The following is a 17,099-nucleotide window of genomic DNA, read 5'->3' as shown; positions in this document are numbered from 1 at the left end:
CATCCCATTTTGGGTCTGGGCAGGCAGAGCGCGCCCTGGTCCGTCTGCTCCCACTGCGGCACGGCTAGGGATCTCCAGATCCCTAGCTCCAGCGCTGGGGTGAGGGCTCCCGGGTGCTCCCAGGCTGCCAAAGCGAAGGGCTCCGGGCTGTTTCCTTCTGCCCAGGCTGCCCTGAGCCCAGGCAACAGGCTTGGCGCAGGCTGAGCCCAGCTGCTTCCCTGTGCCTCAGTTTCCCCCCCCCCCCCCCCCCAGCTGCTGCCGGTCCTGCTGCATTGTCCCAAGGATCCTACGGCTCAGCCCCACGTCAGGGAACCCACCGGACCAGCTGCCCCCGGGGTCTGGTTGCCCAGGTCCTCCAGCCTCCCCTCCCAGAGGCGGCGTGCTGTGGCCCGAGGGTGCTGGCACCCTCTGTGCAGGCCGTGACGCGCTCTGCACCGGGCACCGTGGTGGAGAGGGGGCTGCTTGGCGGGAAGCCGGGCGTCTGGGGAGCTCCCCCCGCTCGGGGTGCTGCCGGCTGGTTTCGCCAGCACAGCTTGGTTCCCCCTTTAAACCTCCACCATGGTGGCAGCAGCAGCAGCAGCAGCAGCAGCAGCAGCAGCAGCAGCTCTGGGGCTCGGCACACGTGTCCTGAAGTGTGCTGGTGCTCAGGGCACCGAGGAGGACCGTGTCCCCGCCACCTGGCTGCTCAGCAGCCTCTTTGCACCGCAGGGCTCTGGTGACGCTCCCGGCCGGAGAGAAAGAGCTTCCCCCAGACGAACAGGTATCGACGGCTGCGGCGGAGGCAGCAGCAGACAGATACTGTAGGTATAGACGGGCCCGGCAGACAGCGGAGCAGATGGAGAGATACTCTAACCAGAGGGATACTGCAGGAGGAATCGGGAGATAGATCCAGAGGGCTGATCAATACCCGCTGCACGCGCAAGGACAGCGAGATAGAGCGAGCCGCGGGGGGAAGGTGCTCGGTGGGCAGCGACGTGCGCTCAGCCCCGCGATGGCCCTGGAGAGGGCTCCGGGATCCTGCAGCTCATGGGCAGTTTGGGAGGGGAGCCGAGCAGTGCTCCGGCGAGGCGTCGGAGTTGGAGCCCTTGATCCGAGGGGGTCTGGTGTGCAGGGAGCCTCACCTTGCCTCCAGGCACCTGAGCCTGGAGGGACGTCCCCATTGGCATCTCAGAGGGTGCTGGGTGCCTGCGCCTGGACAACCGGATGGTCCCTGCTCTGATGCCCAAGGAGCTGGGGGGAGCTCTGCAGCGAGGAGAAGGCCTGCCGGAGCCGCGGTGGCGCAGGGCAGCAGGGCCGTGCTCAGCACCGCAGGAGCAGCACCAGCAGCTCCGGGGACACCCATCCAGCAGCGGATTTGGGGATCTGGGGTGGGGGGCTTGCTATGGGCTCAGCCCTGCTGGCTGGGGCGGCAGAGACACGCAGGGGTGAAGGGACCTTGCCCAAGCAGTGAGCGGGGTGTGAGTGGCCCACGGGATGGGGAGAGCTGCCTGCATAAGGGGGCTGTAACCCCCCCCCCAGGCACTGGATCTGGCCTCCCACTGCCTCTTTGGAGGGGGAAGGGGCACCCTGACTGCGAGCCTCGGCCCTGGTGGCTGTGGTGAGCTTTCTCCCGCCTCGTGCCTCAGTTTCCCAGCCTGAATCAAGCCTCAGTCCAGCACAAATACGGACATGGACAGGTCGGGAGGAGGAGTGGGGAGGAAGGGTCAGAGCCTACAGGTGGGCACGGACCTGCAGGACGTGCTGCATCCAGGACCGATCCCTCATCCTCTGGTGGCCGGGGATATTTAGCTGCTCTGTAGCAGGCTGCAAATGCCCAAAGGGAAGGGCTGCTTTGGGGGACCCTCGCACGCCTGGAGCTGCGGGAGCGGACAGCCACCCGTCCTGCCCAACACGGGGCCGGGATGGGGGGGGGGGATGCCCTGCACCCAGCCCAGCTCCACCGTGGCAGCGCTAGCTCGAGAGGCACCGCAGGCTGCCCGGGCGCACGTGGCAGCCGCCGCTCCGGGAGCACGGGGACGGCGGGAAAGGCGGCCCCGGAGCAGCCCTTAGCCCAGCCGGGCGCTGGGATCCCCCCGCCCGCACGGGGGTTATCGACACGGCCGCTATGGAAAACACTGCTGAGATTGTTCACACTAATGTTATTTAGCAGCAATATTTCCGTAATAAAAGAAATCAATGGGCAAGAGAAAGGACCTGTCCAGCGCTTTGATTTTCTCATTTTAATGGCATACTTATTTACTCCCACCACCGTGCCCATCGGATTTTCATTACGTGGCCTTCGCTGTAAGTGGAGCGGTATTGATACGAGCTGCTGAGTTAGCGCCTTCCTGCGCAGGCCGACACAGGATTACTCATATTCCTCGACAGGCTTCCCGCGAAGCCCGCGGGGCCGAGCACGGGCACCCTGCGCGCCCGCCCGGCGCTCACCGCCCGTGCCCTTCTCCCATGGGTGCGCACAGCTCTGCAGCGGCCCTCGCAGGCAGCCCCACGCCACTGCCTGGGTGCTCCACCATTTGGGTCCGTTCCCCCCTCGAGTCCGCCCCTTCCTAAGGGTTCGGTTTGGATACGTGCCACAGTGGCCGGCCCTGGGAAGCACCGCGTGCTTCTGAACTCACCCTCGTGGAGCCCCTCAAGTTTTCCAGCGCGCTTTGCCCAGAAGGCCTTGTCACATGGCAAGGTGCTCAGGATCTACACCTGGCCCGTCACAAATGCAGCCAGAGCGCTGCCCAGGGATTCACGCCAGCGGGAGGCCCAAAACCGTCCCCCCAACCAGGCACATCTATGCTGCGAGCTGGCACCGGCCACTTTGCCATGGGCGCTGTCCCCTGAAGGAAGGAGCTTCCCGGACTCCTGGGTCCTCAGTGGAAACGCAGCAGCCCTGACGGCTAGCTAAGGCTTTCAGTCCCGAGCAACGTGGAAAGAGGAGTAATAGCACCATCTCCTGCCAGCTTGTGGGAGCAGAGACGGACCCGATCCTGCCCAGCACCCAGCTCCCTGGATCCTCCGGCCCAGGGCAAGACCTGCTGTAGGGGCTCAGCCTGGCACCTGGCAGGGCTGGTGGGGGGACACAGAGCCCTTCCCAGCCACCAAGGGCACCCTTTGCTCTAATGCTGAGCCAGGAGCATCTGGACAGAGGATCTAACGCCATTCCCGCATTGCAGAGGGCCCAGCACGCTCCAGAGACTCTCAAGAACCCAAACTGGTCGGATGAGCATGTTTATTACTGACATCTTTTTTTTGAGTGGCAAGTTCAGAAGTAGCCCATGTGTGGGGCTGCTGGTTGGCACGACGAGGACAGTCTGAGGAGCAGGAGGAGGGACATGCTGCAGGCCTGGTGGCCAGGGGGGACACATTAGTTTTGAAACCACGCCTGAGGTTAAAGCCCTCCACCAAGCAGCGAGCCTGGGACGTGGCACCCTGCGTGGGTCAGGCACGGGGATTGCAAGTGGGGTGTCTGTACCCCCCAGTTTGGCCCAGGGAGCGTGGCCAGCGCGGAGCAAGGCCAGGCTCCTCCAGCCGGAGGGGACGTTCAGAGCGGCTCTCACAGGGGGCTCAGCTCCTCTTCCTGCGTTTCGGTGAAAAACCTGCCGTGACAGCCACTACGGAGAGACCACAGGGCTGGAGAAGGGATCAGCCCCTGCAAACAGCCTAGTGGCAACCAGAGCTGGGGTGCAGCTGAGGGACACCTGGCATTCCTGGTCGCCTGGCCTGCTTGCGCCCTTCATGCCAGGTCCCTCCATGGCCGGGACACTGGTGCTCTGTGGGGCTGTTCGTGGGCTGCATGGGCCAAGCAGGGAGCTGATCCAGGCTCTCTGCTCCTGCAGAGAGCAGGACTGCTGTTCCCCACCGGCAGGCCTCCAGCCAGCGCCTCCTTCAACCCATCAGCTAGAGATGGAGGCTGCAGGGATGGGAGACTTGGGGACTTGGGGGTCACGGTATCTTAGCCAGGGGAAGCGTTCAGAGGGGTGAGATCCTGTCCTGAGCTAATATTGGGGTCTGGGTGCCCACAGCACTCACTGGCTGCTGCTCCCCAGCACCCACAGACACTATATATGTGCATAGCCTGGAGGCCACCGCAGAATGGGCTCTCGGTTAAGGCGACAGATGGTGGCGCTCCCCATTTAGGGGAATGGATGAGGGAGAACCACGGGAAAAAGGACCCTTTTCCAGCCTCTGCCTCCCAGGGCAACTTGCACACTGGGAGCAGGTACCTGAACTGGGACAGACCTCCAGCATAAAGGCCAGGCATCCCCTGACTGCCTGGGGGTCCCAGCACAGAGTGGCCTCTGGTCTGTGCCAGGGGGACACTGTGTGCTGCCAAAACACATCAGCTGGGATCCGAGCCACCAGGAAGAGCTGCCAGCTGGATACGTTGCTCTCTGCGCTGACCGCAGCCTGGGGCAGCAAGCCAGCCCAGGAAGCAGAAGGGGAACCTCACAGCATCCCTTCACATTGGGCGCTGCCCACAGAGATGTGTCTCTGGATGGCTTTCCCCATGCTCCCTGCCCTGAGAGGATGCTGCAGCCTGGCTTACACCAGCACTGTCCTCCTTACGTCTTGGGAGCTGCAGAAATTTTGTGGAGCTGGGGACAGCCAGCCCCAGCTCCTCCGAGAGCACGCAGGGGTCTTTATAGCTTGCAAGGCCACTCAAGTGCAAGGCAGCTGTCTCCAGAGGATGGAAAAGCACGATAAGGCTCTGCACTAAAAGGGGACAGGCAAGGAGGAACGAGAACTCGTGATCTGCATTGCTGTGACTCTGCCACGGTCCATCTGTCCTGGCACCCATTGGCACAGGGTGCAAGATGGGCTCAGTGCGCAGCTGAGCTGGCACATGGAGAAGGACAGAGAGAGAGGGAAGAGGCGCAGTGGATCTGCAGTCTCTGCTAGAGCCTGGTCCCAGGGAGGCAGGGGAGGAGGGAGGAAGACTGGAAGAAAAGGAGCCAGCTCTGCGTTGCAGAGCACCGTGGCGAGCCAGGCTCAGCAAGCCATGGTGCTAAAGAAGGCATTGGCTTCCAAGAGCAGGCCCTTGGCGTAGACTCGTAGGGTGTAAAAGAGAGTGACGAAGTCCTGAGTGCTGAAGAGGGTGTCAGCCAGGGCAAAGGCGAGCGTGGAGGGGATGAAGCCCCGGCCGTACTCCACCATCCAGGTGCCCGCACTCCACTGCACGGACGTGGCCTCTCCCGCCTGGTGCACGATGGTGTCCCCTGCCAACACACAGGCGTGGGGTTGCTCCCAGCAGAGGGTGGTGCTTCTGGATTGTGCCCAAAGAGGGGAAGTGCAGGCCTCAAAACTGCTGGGCTGAGCACCCCAACCTAGATGCCTCATGCTGGGCAGGCCTCTAAGGCCTCTCCAGCCTTGCTCATTGGGGTAACTGGCCACTTCTCTGTTACTGGCACCCACTAAGATACTGGGATGTGCTCAGGGGTTATGAAGCACCTCATCCTGAGCTATTGGCTTCAGCCAGCTGGAAGGAGGAGGCTCTGTACCACAGCGCAGGATCAGGCCGCAGAGCAGCCATGTCCCAACGATGTGGGTACAGCTGCGCAGGCGCCCGCAGGGCACTGCCGCTCCTGTGCTCACCTGGATAGTAGATCTCACTTTTGGTGGTTCCCTCTTTCCACTGCCGGAAGGTCCCCGAGATGACGGTGTCAGAGATGTCAGCCCAGTACCGACCTGAGAGAGGACAGACAGCATCAACTCAGCGTGTGCCTGGCCAAGGCCCTGAGGGTATGGAGATGACTTGGTGGCTGAGATCAGAGCCAAGAAGCAGCCCTCCGGTGGGGAAGCACACCAGCCCTATGGCCTCAGTGCATCCTGGGCAAGCACTGAAGAGTGTGGACCAGGACTGGTACCCAAGCCACGTCCCGACAGCCTGAGTTGCTCAGGATCTATATGACCCTTCGTTTCCAGCCCGTTTTGGCATTGGCTCCCTCACAAAGCAGGGGGAGATGCGATGCCCGCCTCCGCCTGCCAGCTGGACCTGCAGAGTCCTGGCTGCCCGGAACGCCACGAAGCGGGACCTGGCTCGGCCGCTGCTGAGGCAGCAGCTGCAGGATGGCATCGCGCGGTGCAAGCGGGGCTGCTGCAGGGGCTGCTCCCCACAGCTGCCCGCGGCGCAGGGGTGCCCGAGCCCCGGCACGCTGGGCTTGGGGAAAGGCTCCAGCGCTTATTTACAAACAGCACCTTATTTAGAAAGGCTCCTGTTGAGGCTCTGCCCAGCGAGGGCTGGCTGCAAGCAGAACCTGCCAGGACACCCGGGACGAACGGTGCCCACGTGCCACCACCGAGTCGCCGGCTACCTTGCCTTGTCCTACTGCCCGTTTCCCGCGAACGGGGCTGAGACGCCGGCAGTGGCCGAGACCGACTGAAGGCTCCAAGTCTCAGCGCGCATGGACTCTGTCCGGCAAGGACCTGGCGCTCCGCCGCCCGTCCCTGCGGGGGGCTGCTCCGTGCCACGCCAGCGCAGGGGCTCCTTCGGTGCAACGCGCCCAGCGCCCCCGAGGGTCGGCGCTGACCATCTCTCGACGCAGCCACGGCGACGCCGCTAACGGGGGCCCTGTGCAAATGAAGCTGAGCGGTCCTGGGGGGGGGGGGGCAGGACTCTTGGGCCAAGTTATGGTGGCGGAGCCGTGGCCAGGAGCACGGGGGACAGCACGGGCCGGGGTCTCGCGGGGGTTTGCCTGCAGGCGTGGGGCAAAAAGTCCTCAGTGGGGCACCGCCGCCGCGCCAGGCTGCCCCGTGGGGCCCGAGCCCGCTTACCCGAGTGGCCGCCGGTGTCGACGGCGGTGCCGAAGAGCAGCACGTACTCGGTGAGCGAGGCGTGCAGGAGGCACATGGAGCCCATCCACCCGCCCGCGTTCACGAACACCCACTGCAGGTCCTCGTCCGGCAGGATGTGGCCCGGGTGCTTCTTCCGCAGCTCCACGATGATCTTGGAGAACGCCAGTTCGTGGTCCAGCCCTGCAGAGCCCGAGGGTCGCCGTGACGCCCTGCCCCGGCCCGCCGCGGGGCTCAGCCCCGGGGGGCTGCGTGCTCCCGCCGCCCCGGCCCCATCCCGCTCCTCGCGGCCCGCCCCCTCGATCCTGGTCCCCCCATCCCAATCTCCCCTCGACCCGGTCCCGGTCCCCCCGTCCCAGTCTCGCCTCGATCCCGGTCCCGGTCCACCCGTCCTGGCCCCGGTCCCCCCGTCCCAGTCTCGCCTCGATCCCGGCCCCCCCTCGATCCCGTCGCGGTTTCCCGGTCCCGCTCGGGCCCGCGGCCGCCTACCCGCGTGGTGCCGGGCGAGCTGGGCGATCTCGGCCGCCTGGAACTCGTAGCGCTTGGCGGCGAGCCAGGCCCGCAGCCCCTGGAGCAGCAGCGCCAGGGCGCCCAGCGCCAGCCCGGCCCGCAGCGCCCGCGGCCCCGGCCCCGGCACCCCCATGCCGCCCGCCCGCCGCCGCCCCGCCCCGCCGCCCCGCCCCCGCCGCGCCCGCGCCCACGCCATGCCCGCGCGCCGCGCGCCGGCGTCAGCGCCCGCGCCCGCGCCAGCACCGCGCGGCGGCCGCCGCTGCGCGGGGCGGGGCGGAGAGGGGGCGGGGCCGAGATGGGGGCGGGGCCGCCGGGGCGGAGAGGGGGCGGGGCCGAGGGCGGGGCGGGCACCGCTGCTGCGTGGGGCGTGGGGCGGGGCCGGGGCGGGTACCGCCGCCGCGGGGGCGGGGCCTCCAGGGGGGCGGGGCTTCCGGGGGCGGGGCGGGGCCGCAACAGCGCTATGGAGGCGGCGGGTCCCTTCCGGGCCAGCGGTAGGGCCGGGGGGCGCCGGGACCCTACGGGGGGCGCCGCCGCCGCCGCCGCCGCCCTTCCCCCCCCCCCCCCCCCCCCCTGAGTGGAGCGAGGCGGGGAGGCGGAGGGGGCGACGCCCCGCGGTGGCTGCAGCCCCCCAGCCCCCCAGCTCCCCCGGCACCGGGGGTTGCCTCGCGCTGGCCGCCGGGCGAGCGGGAGCTGGCGGCGCCCCCGGGCCGAGCCGGGCCGGGCCGGGCCGCGCGGGGAGGGTGCGTGGCGGCGGCGCCCTTCACGGCGGCCCTGTCCCCCCGCAGAGCACCAGCACGCTCGCTACAACCCGCTGCGGGCCGACTGGGTGCTGGTGTCGGCGCACCGCGTCCAGCGCCCCTGGCAGGGGCAGGTGGAGAAGCCGCCGGCCGAGGACGTGCCCCGCTGGGACCCCGGCAACCCGCTGTGCCCCGGCGCCCGGCGGGCCAGCGGCGAGGTACCCGCGGGGCGGCGGGCGGCGGGGCGGCCCGCGTCGCCCCCCGCGTCCCGACCGCCGCCTCCCGCCCCGCGCAGGTGAACCCCCCGTACGAGAGCACCTTCGTCTTCCCCAACGACTTCCCCGCGCTCCAGCCGGACGCCCCCGAGCCTGGTGAGGCCTCGCGCGGGCGAGCGGCTCCCCCGGGGGCGCCCCCCGGGCGCGAGGGGGTGCCGGCGGCTCGGCCACCCCCTGCTCTGTCCTCGCGCAGGTGGCAGCGACCACCCGCTGTTCCGCGCCGCGGCCGCCCGGGGAGTGTGGTAAGCGCAGCCCGCGCCGCTCGAGGCCTCGGCTCGAGGGGCCGAGCCCCGGGCGCCCCGCGACCCCCCAGCCCCGCGCGTCTCCCTCCTCCGCAGCAAGGTGATGTGCTTCCACCCCCGGTCGGATCTGACGCTGCCCCTCATGTCTCTGGCCGAGATCCGGGCCGTGGTCGACAAGTGGGCCGAGCTCGCGGCGGAGCTGGGCGCCGCGTACCCCTGGGTGCAGGTGGGTCCGCGCCGCGGCGGGCAGCGGCGCCGCCCTGGTGCGGGCTCCCTCCCTGCTCGGCGTGGGGGCGGGCGGGCGCCCAGGCAGCCGGCGGGCACTGCGCTGAGCCCCTGCGCTTTCACGAAGCCGGGGGTGGGTGGGGGGACGACCCGGGTGTCCGGCTGGGTGCTCCGGCCCGCTCTCCTGCGCCTCTTGCTCCGCAGATCTTCGAGAACAAGGGAGCCATGATGGGCTGTTCCAACCCTCACCCCCACTGCCAGGTGAGGGCCCGGCCGTCCCACGGGCGACCCGGTTCGACTGGGAGTCCCCCACCCCAGGGTGGGTGGGGGGACGATGTGCACGCCAATCCTCCCCTGAACTGAGTGCCTGGGCCCGAAGCCGCCCCAGCCCTTCCTGCAGGGAGGACCCCCTCCCCGGTGCCTGGCCGGCCAGCCGCCTCTCCTCCTGGGGACCGTCCCTCGCGGCTGCCGCATGTCTGGCTGTCCGCCTGGTGGCAGCATGGGCCCGCAAATGGGGAGCGGGGCTCCAGCATCCCCGGGTACCAGGGGGTGTCAGAGACCCTTGCTGGGGGGAGCGTGGCCAGATCCTCCCCCTCCCCCCAGCTCGACCAGGTTTTAGTGAGAGGGCTGTGACATGGGCCTGGAGCGGGTGAGAGGGGACAGCGAGTAGAGCTCTCCATTCATCCCAGTGCTGCCAGCCCTGCTTCAGGCTGTGCGTTTTGCTTCGTGGCCTCTCCCTGGAGGGCCAGGAAAGCTTTTCGCTCTGCACGTTTTATGGTGCCCTCAACCCTACCTACAAGCAGTGGGAGAGAGAGGGGGTCCTGAACTGGAGATGGGTTGGGGGTCTCTGAAGGCTGGGAGATAGGGCAGGCTCTGTAGGGTGGGCGCAGGTGGGCAAGACCTCAAGATCACAGGTGGGAGATGAGGGCAGGTAAGTGTCCTTATGCCCTGCTTCCATCCTCCCAGATTTGGGCCAGCAGTTTCCTCCCGAATGAGGCCCAGCTAGAAGAGCGGACCCAACGGGAGTACCTGAGCCAGCACGGCGTGCCCATGCTGCTGGAGTACGCTGAGCAGGAGGCTTGCAGGAAGGTGAGGATCAGCCTCTTGTGCGTTCTCTTGAAAGCTGGGAGCATGGATGTGTGCTGAAAGGGACAGGATGAGGCTCCCATTTCTTCCAGCTCCCAACAGTGGGGTCCGTGGGAACTGGAAGCACACGAGCCCAGGGCTGGGGTCTGTGGGGGTGATGCACCTGTGCGTGGCTCTATCAAGTGGTGTTTCCTGCAGGAGCGGCTGGTGGTGGAGAATGCGGACTGGCTGGTCGTGGTGCCCTACTGGGCCACATGGCCTTTCCAGACCCTGCTGCTGCCCCGCCGTCACGTCTGCCGCCTGCAGGACCTCAGCGAGGGCGAGAGGGACAGTGAGTGACCTTGCACCCCGTAACTCTTGCTCAGTCTAGCTGGGTGGTGTGTGCTCCCCTCTGTTGTTAGAAAGCTCTTCCCAGAAGCCTGGCTGGTGCAGGAGGGTCCTGCGTCCCCGTGGGGAGCAGGGCTGGGTGTGGGATGAGCAGGGGTTGGATTCCCATTTGTTATCCTCTGGGCTGGCAGGTGAGCCAGCCCTGCTAAACCTCCCTGTCATGGTGCAAGTGGGGTCGGAACCCAGGTGTCCGGGTTTTTGACTGTACCGGTGGGAGACCAAGATCCTTTTTTTGGGGTGATGAAGATCCAGTTTGGGACACCTAATACTCTTGCGATGCTGGCTGATCAGGAACAGGCACTTCTCCAGCCTCATCGCTCGGATGCTGTGTGTCTGGATATGCGGGGAGGAGAGCAGGTGGCCAGTGTGTCTCTCCTGCCAATGCTGATGTCCCTGGAGAGCTCAGATAACAGCTCACCATGGTGGTGCTGCCCAGGGAGGGGTGCCCTGGATGAAATACTCCCAGTCCAGTGCACTGTCTGTCCCCTGGGCCGTGAGAAGAGGCAGGCTGGCCAGCTCGAGGTGCAACTGCCCTAGCGCTTCTGTTGTAGGCCTGGCATCCATCATGCAGAGGCTTCTCATCAAATATGACAACCTCTTTGAAGTCTCCTTCCCCTACTCAATGGGCTGGCATGGTGAGTGGCTGGATTAGGGGAGCTGGATAGACCCCCGAACCATCTCGTTCACCCTGCGGTGCCTGTTTGTTCCTGGCAGGGGGATCATACCCACTGCTTGGGCCAGGCTTGGTTTGCTCAGGCATGTGGAGCTGGTGTGGAAAGCCAGGACTCATGGGTTCCCTCTGCAGCATGGGGAGGGGAGAGGATGTGATGGTTAGTGGGGTGGCTGAGTACTGTGGGAGTGGGATACAGCTGTGGGGAGGCTGTGCAGACCACCCTGCCTCAGGTTCTCCTACTCACGTTGCCCACCTGGGGGGGGGCTCTGAGCACCAGGGTTATGGGGCACAGGGGTTGAGTACTCCCATCGCCTGACTGTTTCCCTCAGTGCCCTGAAGGCTGTGATGCTTGTGCCCTTTGGGTTTTCAGCATGGGGCTGGAGTGCCATGTCCTCTGTGTCCCTATCCCCTCCCCAGTGGAGCAGAGAGCCTGGCAGGGCTTGGTCTCATGTGCAGCACTTGCACCCCTGGCAGGAGCCCCCACGGGCCCTCACCTGGAGGAGGACTGTGGGCACTGGCAGCTGCACGCCCACTATTACCCACCCCTGCTCCGCTCCGCCACCATCCGCAAGTTCATGGTCGGCTACGAGATGCTCGCTCAGGCACAGAGAGACCTCACACCGGAGCAGGTGAGCATGGGCAGGGCTGGCAGAGGGGGTGGGAAGGGCACAACGTTCCCAGGAGCCGCAGGGACCTGCGCCGGAGCTGTCCCTGGGGTCTGCCTCTCTGACCCTCATGCTCTACCCTGCAGGCTGCTGAGCGCCTGAGGAACCTCCCCGAGGTGCACTACAAGCAGAGGCCCAAGGAGACGTCGTGACCGGGAGCAGTGCAGTTGGCCCTTGGCTTTGCTTGGTGGGGCCAAGGAGAGGAGGCACTGGGTGGCGGGGGAGAGCTAGGCTGAGGCCTGTCTCATGTCACTTGTGAGCCCTCTCGTTTCCTTGCCAAGGTGCCTTCTCCTGAGCCCTGTCACAGCTGGGCTTGGGTTTTGGGCCAGTTGTGCCTGCTGGTGTACAGGTAACCTAGGCCCTAATCCTGCTGCATCCGTGTGCAGGTGATACCATTCCCACTGTCTCCTTCCTCATTCCAGGTTGCGTCTTCCTGCCTCCACAGAGTGCCCTTATCAGCGCTAAAAGGCTTGCCCTCCTTCCAAACCAGCCTCTTTTTGGTCAAGCTGGGATGATGCTGGTGGGTTTGCCTGCCCCGTGGAGGGACACAGCCTCTCTGTCCAATAAAACCCATAAGCAAAGCACTTCTGCCTGTGGCCTGGTGGCTCTTGGCACCAGATGGGAGGGTGCATGCATGTGCAGGGGTCTCTTCCGTAACTGCTGTGGGGGGAATAACATTGGGGACTACAGAGGAGGTGCCGGCTAGTCCTGTGCCACCTGCTACCATTTCTGGCTGTGCATTGCCTCCTCTTCCTCCCTGGGAGGAGCTGTGAGCCTGTCCCTGAGAGTGGCAGGCTCAGGAAGGAGCTGACAGCAGGCAGGTGTTTGTGCTGCTCAAGATTTACCTGTGCCCTCCTAGGAGAGGGCTGAGGTCTGGCAAACTTGCTCCATGGAGACTCCTGGCAATGGCTCTCTGGCTGCAGGCAGAGGCTGAGTGTGCAGAGCCCCTGCTCCAGGGCAGGGCTGAGCCACGGGACTGCTCCTCTTCCTCCTCTCTGCCCCAGGCTACGGGTTGGCCGTGGCTCTCCTCTTGCCCACTGCATGCCGGCAGGTACCGAGGTGCAGTACGGGGCTGTGTGCCCCCATGGGATACAGTGAGGGGCTGGATTTTTGCTGGAGCTGAGGCCAAAAGGGATGTGGGTGGGTGCAGCTCAGCACATGGTGCTGCCAGCCCCTCCGTGCCCACCCTGTGGGGTTGGGGGAGCAGCAGGCTGGCCGCTGGGCTGGAGGGATGCTGCAAACAGCTCTGTGGTCAGTGCTTCCCCCCCCCCCCCCTTGCAGCCCCTTCCCCTTGCCCCTGGGGCTGGGGAAAACTCGGGGCCTTGCAGGGGTCAGTCCTGGGCAGAGGTGCAGGGGATTTGGAGGTAGCTAGCCTGGGGGTGTTCCCTGATGGGGATGCTCATCCTGTGGTGCTGGGTGCTGAGCACCATCTGCTGTTGTGTCTTAATGCATTTTTTTTAAAAGATCCATTCTCTTAAATCCCTAATGAGGCCTGTATTATTGTAAAGTCTGTAATTGGTCTCCTGGGGGCTAGAAATATCTTGCAAGGAGGTAAATGTTCTCCTCAGAACTGATTTTGCTACCTGCTAAATGACAATTTCTGGCAAGTGTCGTTGCTCCCTCCCCAGGTCCATGCGTTGCTCTCATATCACTGGGGTTGGAGAAGGACCGGGACAGCGGGTGGCTCTGGGGGACCTGGGAGCCAGGCTGGATGCGAGTGCTGGGCCCCCTCCTCCTGTGCTTGTGCTCACCCCATCCCAGAGCCAGTCCCATCACACAGGCTCAGGCGGATGCAGGTGTCCTGCAGGAGTCCAAGTGTTTTTCCGGCATCACTGGGAAGCTGTGGTTGCGTGCAGTGGTGGTGGGCAGCAGCGCGTGGACCTGTGTAGCTCATGGGGTGGCCCTCGAGCTCGGGGCATGGAGATAGGAGGAAGGGAGATACCCCAGCCCAGAGCCAGGCCTTGTGCAAACTTCTGTATTGCTTCCCGGGACAACTGGTGCCGGGGCAGGGTTTGAGCGCCGGAAACTGAAGGGCTGTGGCAGGCTCTGCCACCACCTTGTTTGCAGTCGCCATCCCTCCACGCGCACGTTTGCCACCACCCAGCCTCAACTCTGCCTGGCTTTCCCCAGGGCCTGGAAAAGCGGCAGCCAATTGGCTTAAATATGTGAATCCAGATTGGGGTAATTAACCACTGAACCGGTTGTAACGAAGCTAGTCATCTCTTCCTGCACGCATAGTTAGCTCTGATTTAATAGGCCACCGGCTCCGTGCCTGGTCCGCATCACGTCAGCCCAGAGCCGTAAATGAAACTCGCAATAAGTCAGGCGGTGTTAAACTTTACAGTCGCTGTCTTTGAAAACAAGACGCTTTCTCTAATAAATCACAACAAGTGGGATTGTAAATATCAAGGCAGGATCCATATCGCTTAATTAAACAGCGGCTAATGAACAGCCTGTTTGTTGCGTTGTGATTTAGGACGAGAGCTAGGGAGACGGCGCGTGCCGAGGAGCGCAGGTGCCCACGTGGGGCTGCCGCTCCTGCCAGGTAGCGGCTGCTGGAAATGAGCTGCTGCTGGAATAGCTCTGAGCTGGGGTAAGCGGTGTGTGGGTTTTATATATACGTATGCATGTATATATTTATTTATTTTTCCCCCCAAAAATGGTTCCTGCTGTGGAAAACTTCAGGGGTGAAGTCACCTGTAGCTTCAAGCCTGGGAGGAGGAGCAGCGCGGGGATACGGCCCAGATCTACCGGAGAACCCCGGCACCTGGGCTGCCTCGAGCTTCCCCCCGTGACAGATCCACCTTAGCTTGCCTAGGTATTTTTAACTTGTGTGCGAGGGGGTGGGAAAGCCCAAGAGGGAGAGACGAAGTGGTTTCTCTAAGCAGGAGAAGGTGAGGGTGGCTCACGTCTGCGGGAGTCAGGATTGAGCTGGTGCAGATGGAGCAGCCGGTGGCCACGGCTCTGCGCGGCTGGGATTCAAACGCATTGCAATGCATAGGAACCGTCCCTGCCTTGCTGCAGGGTGTAAAGCCCTGAAGCCCTTTGTATTTTGGTAGTTAAAATGCAGCTGTACTCAAAAAAAAAAAAAAAAAAACTACTCAAAAAGCAAAACAACAACAACAAATAAACCGAAACCCGTGAGGTGGTGTTGCATTTTCGAGGAAGAGATTAAAAGCATCTAGACCAGCCCAGGATAGCGGAGCGGCTGGAAAGGAGCCGTCCCCTTGCTTTTGGCCTGGCAGTGTTGAAGGGAAACTGAAGCTGTCAGGGCATGATGCCCCTGTGAGGGGAAGTGCCTGCGTGACCCTGCCCTGAGCTGTGACAGCAGGGTCACCCTTGTCCTGGACCCTAGGAGCCACCTTCCCCCAGCAAGGCCTTTGGGGAAGCCCAAAGCTGTATTGCCAATTAGTTGCAGAGAGCTTGTTCTGGGTATTTAACACTCGCACCAGTGTGCTGGACTGAGATTTCAGCCTGAGGAGCAATTATGTATTGGGAATTGCTGCTTGGTGCTACCCAATACCTAACACCCAACCTCGGTGTCTCAAGTGGGAGACCTCTCCTGTACCAGTTGCCCCAAGTTGGGCAGTGTACCAGCCCAGAGCCAGCTGCATGGAAAACTGCTGGGTTTAGTTCAGAAAATCCGTGTCCCTTCTTTTATCCCCTTTTCTCCACCCATGGTCACCAGATCCTGGCGATGGAGACCTGAGATTGGGTCTCCCGTGTGTGTGCTCTGCTCCCGGCAGCACTGCCAGGGCAGGGAGGGGGGATGCGGGTGTCGGGATGGCGTGCAGTGTGAACCCAGCAGTGAGCACGCCTGTGGTGCAGGGGAAATGCTGCGGCTGCGCTCCAAGTGCTGCCCCACCGGGGTCCAGCTGGTGCAGCTCTGCTCCTGGCTGCACATCAAACTGGGTTCTACACAGGTGAATCCGTCCTCTGAAGTCCCTGCGCCAGACCGTTCCAGGAGGGAAAGATGAGGACAGCTTGGGGAGATGACAGGGAGAGCAAGCAGGGACTTTTGACTGCCCTCAGGGATGCAGTTAATGCATTAAAAACACATCAAGATCCCACAGAGGCATTTGCTCTTGCCGTGGCATGTTAACAGAGCTGTGAGGGATTAGGAAAGGGTGGTGGTGCTTCTGTGCTGCTCTCCAGAGATGAGTCTGCACGTTGGCATGTCCCATGTTCTGCAAGGAGCAAGGCATTAACCCAGTGGGGATGTAGAGATTTAGAGCCACTTGAGGAGGCATGGCCAGAAATTTAGTCTCATTTTCATCTGTTTTTTTTTTTTTTTTTTTTGATGCCACTGAAGCAAATGGGTTGAGCTACAAAGGAAAGGGGTTTTCCCAGAGTTATTGGAGTCTTAGATTGACTGAGGAAAAAATGAAGCACTTGCTCTGGACTGCAGGACTGCCCATCTCCATCATCTTTGGTACTGGGCAGGAGGACACGTGCGCCGTGGTGGGTGTCAAGTGACAAAAAAAAGTGATAAAAGCGGCAAGGTCAGACTGCTTTGTTGTCAGCCCAGTCCTTTCTGTGAGAAACATTTACCGGCCAGATAAGGTCATGGCTTATTACCAGGAGGACTCCTGACTGCGTATGTGGGAACCGATCCATCTCGGGAGGAAAAACGTCCCATCTCGGGAGAGAGCAAAGTCTAGCAAAGCACCCTTGGCAAAGGCAGCCCTGCCGAGCGAGGTCTGCTGCCTGGGGTGTGGGGCTTGGTGGAGGAAGCTTTGGGGCTTGTAGGGTGCCAGTAGGCAGCACTGAGAGCAGCAAGGCTCAGCTTGGGCTCAGGGCATGGTCCCGACACGGAGCAGGCTTTGCAGAGCCCGTCCAGCTGGACACCCAAAGGTCTTGCTCCTGCCTATTGGCGGACCGAGAGCAGCGCGGGCTCTGACACTGGCTCCCTCTGTAGCCACGGGTGAGTCTTGCAGCCCCTGGGGGACATGAAGCATGTGCCAAAGGCTGTCTGGGAAGCAGCAAGAGAGCTGCAGCCCTGGCACAGACCTCTCAAGCCCTAAACCCCGACCACCGCCACCTGCTCCCTTCCTTTGCTGCCCGCAGTAGCTGCCGCTGCGGCTCAGAGCCGCAGCTGAAGCCGAGGACACGTGCCCCTGTGCCGCTGTGCCTCACGATCCCGGCTCCGAAACGCCTGTGGGACCCCTTCCAGGGCAGGAGAGACTATAAGTATTCAGCAAAGGGAGTTAACCGGTAACCAGGGCATTTTAATAAGAAAAATAAGGAATTAGTGTAGGCCTGCCGGCTGCTGCCAAACTGTGGTTTTACTGTCCCTCCCGGTACTGGCTTTATGGCTGTCGTTTCATTCCAGTTTTACTGTTGCTTTTGCCCGTATCTCTTAGTTTCTCCTTGACTCCTGCTGCCTGTGATTGAATGGGCCTTTTAGGGTCATAAGCCCTGAATTACCCCCGTCCTGGCTCCAGTGTGCTAGCCACAGATAAGTTACCTTCTTTCCACATCCCAGTGTTTCCCTTCAGGCTTGCATTATGAACTGATCCTCG

General features: G+C 63.2%; 2 protein-coding genes across 2 annotated transcripts; one reads left to right on the top strand and one right to left on the bottom strand.

Annotated features, from left to right (window-relative positions):
- Positions 1-4,876: 4,876 nt before the first annotated feature.
- SIGMAR1 (sigma non-opioid intracellular receptor 1) lies at positions 4,877-7,420 on the bottom strand. The gene is made up of 4 exons (XM_062599351.1): positions 7,267-7,420; positions 6,760-6,960; positions 5,581-5,673; positions 4,877-5,204 (listed from the first exon to the last, which is right to left on the bottom strand). The coding sequence occupies exons 1-4, from the start codon at positions 7,418-7,420 to the stop codon at positions 4,978-4,980; spliced, it is 675 nt and encodes a 224-aa protein (XP_062455335.1). The 3' UTR covers positions 4,877-4,977.
- Positions 7,421-7,731: 311 nt separating this feature from the next.
- GALT (galactose-1-phosphate uridylyltransferase) lies at positions 7,732-12,161 on the top strand. The gene is made up of 11 exons (XM_062599350.1): positions 7,732-7,778; positions 8,073-8,242; positions 8,320-8,395; positions 8,493-8,541; positions 8,638-8,767; positions 8,971-9,027; positions 9,733-9,855; positions 10,051-10,183; positions 10,791-10,874; positions 11,387-11,541; positions 11,664-12,161. The coding sequence occupies exons 1-11, from the start codon at positions 7,748-7,750 to the stop codon at positions 11,727-11,729; spliced, it is 1,074 nt and encodes a 357-aa protein (XP_062455334.1). The 5' UTR covers positions 7,732-7,747; the 3' UTR covers positions 11,730-12,161.
- The last annotated feature ends 4,938 nt before the right edge of the window (positions 12,162-17,099 follow it).

Source organism: Rhea pennata, chromosome Z (assembly GCF_028389875.1).
Source record: "Rhea pennata isolate bPtePen1 chromosome Z, bPtePen1.pri, whole genome shotgun sequence".
NCBI classification, from domain to species: Eukaryota; Metazoa; Chordata; class Aves; order Rheiformes; family Rheidae; genus Rhea; species Rhea pennata.
This window is presented reverse-complemented; position numbering and strand designations above follow the sequence as displayed.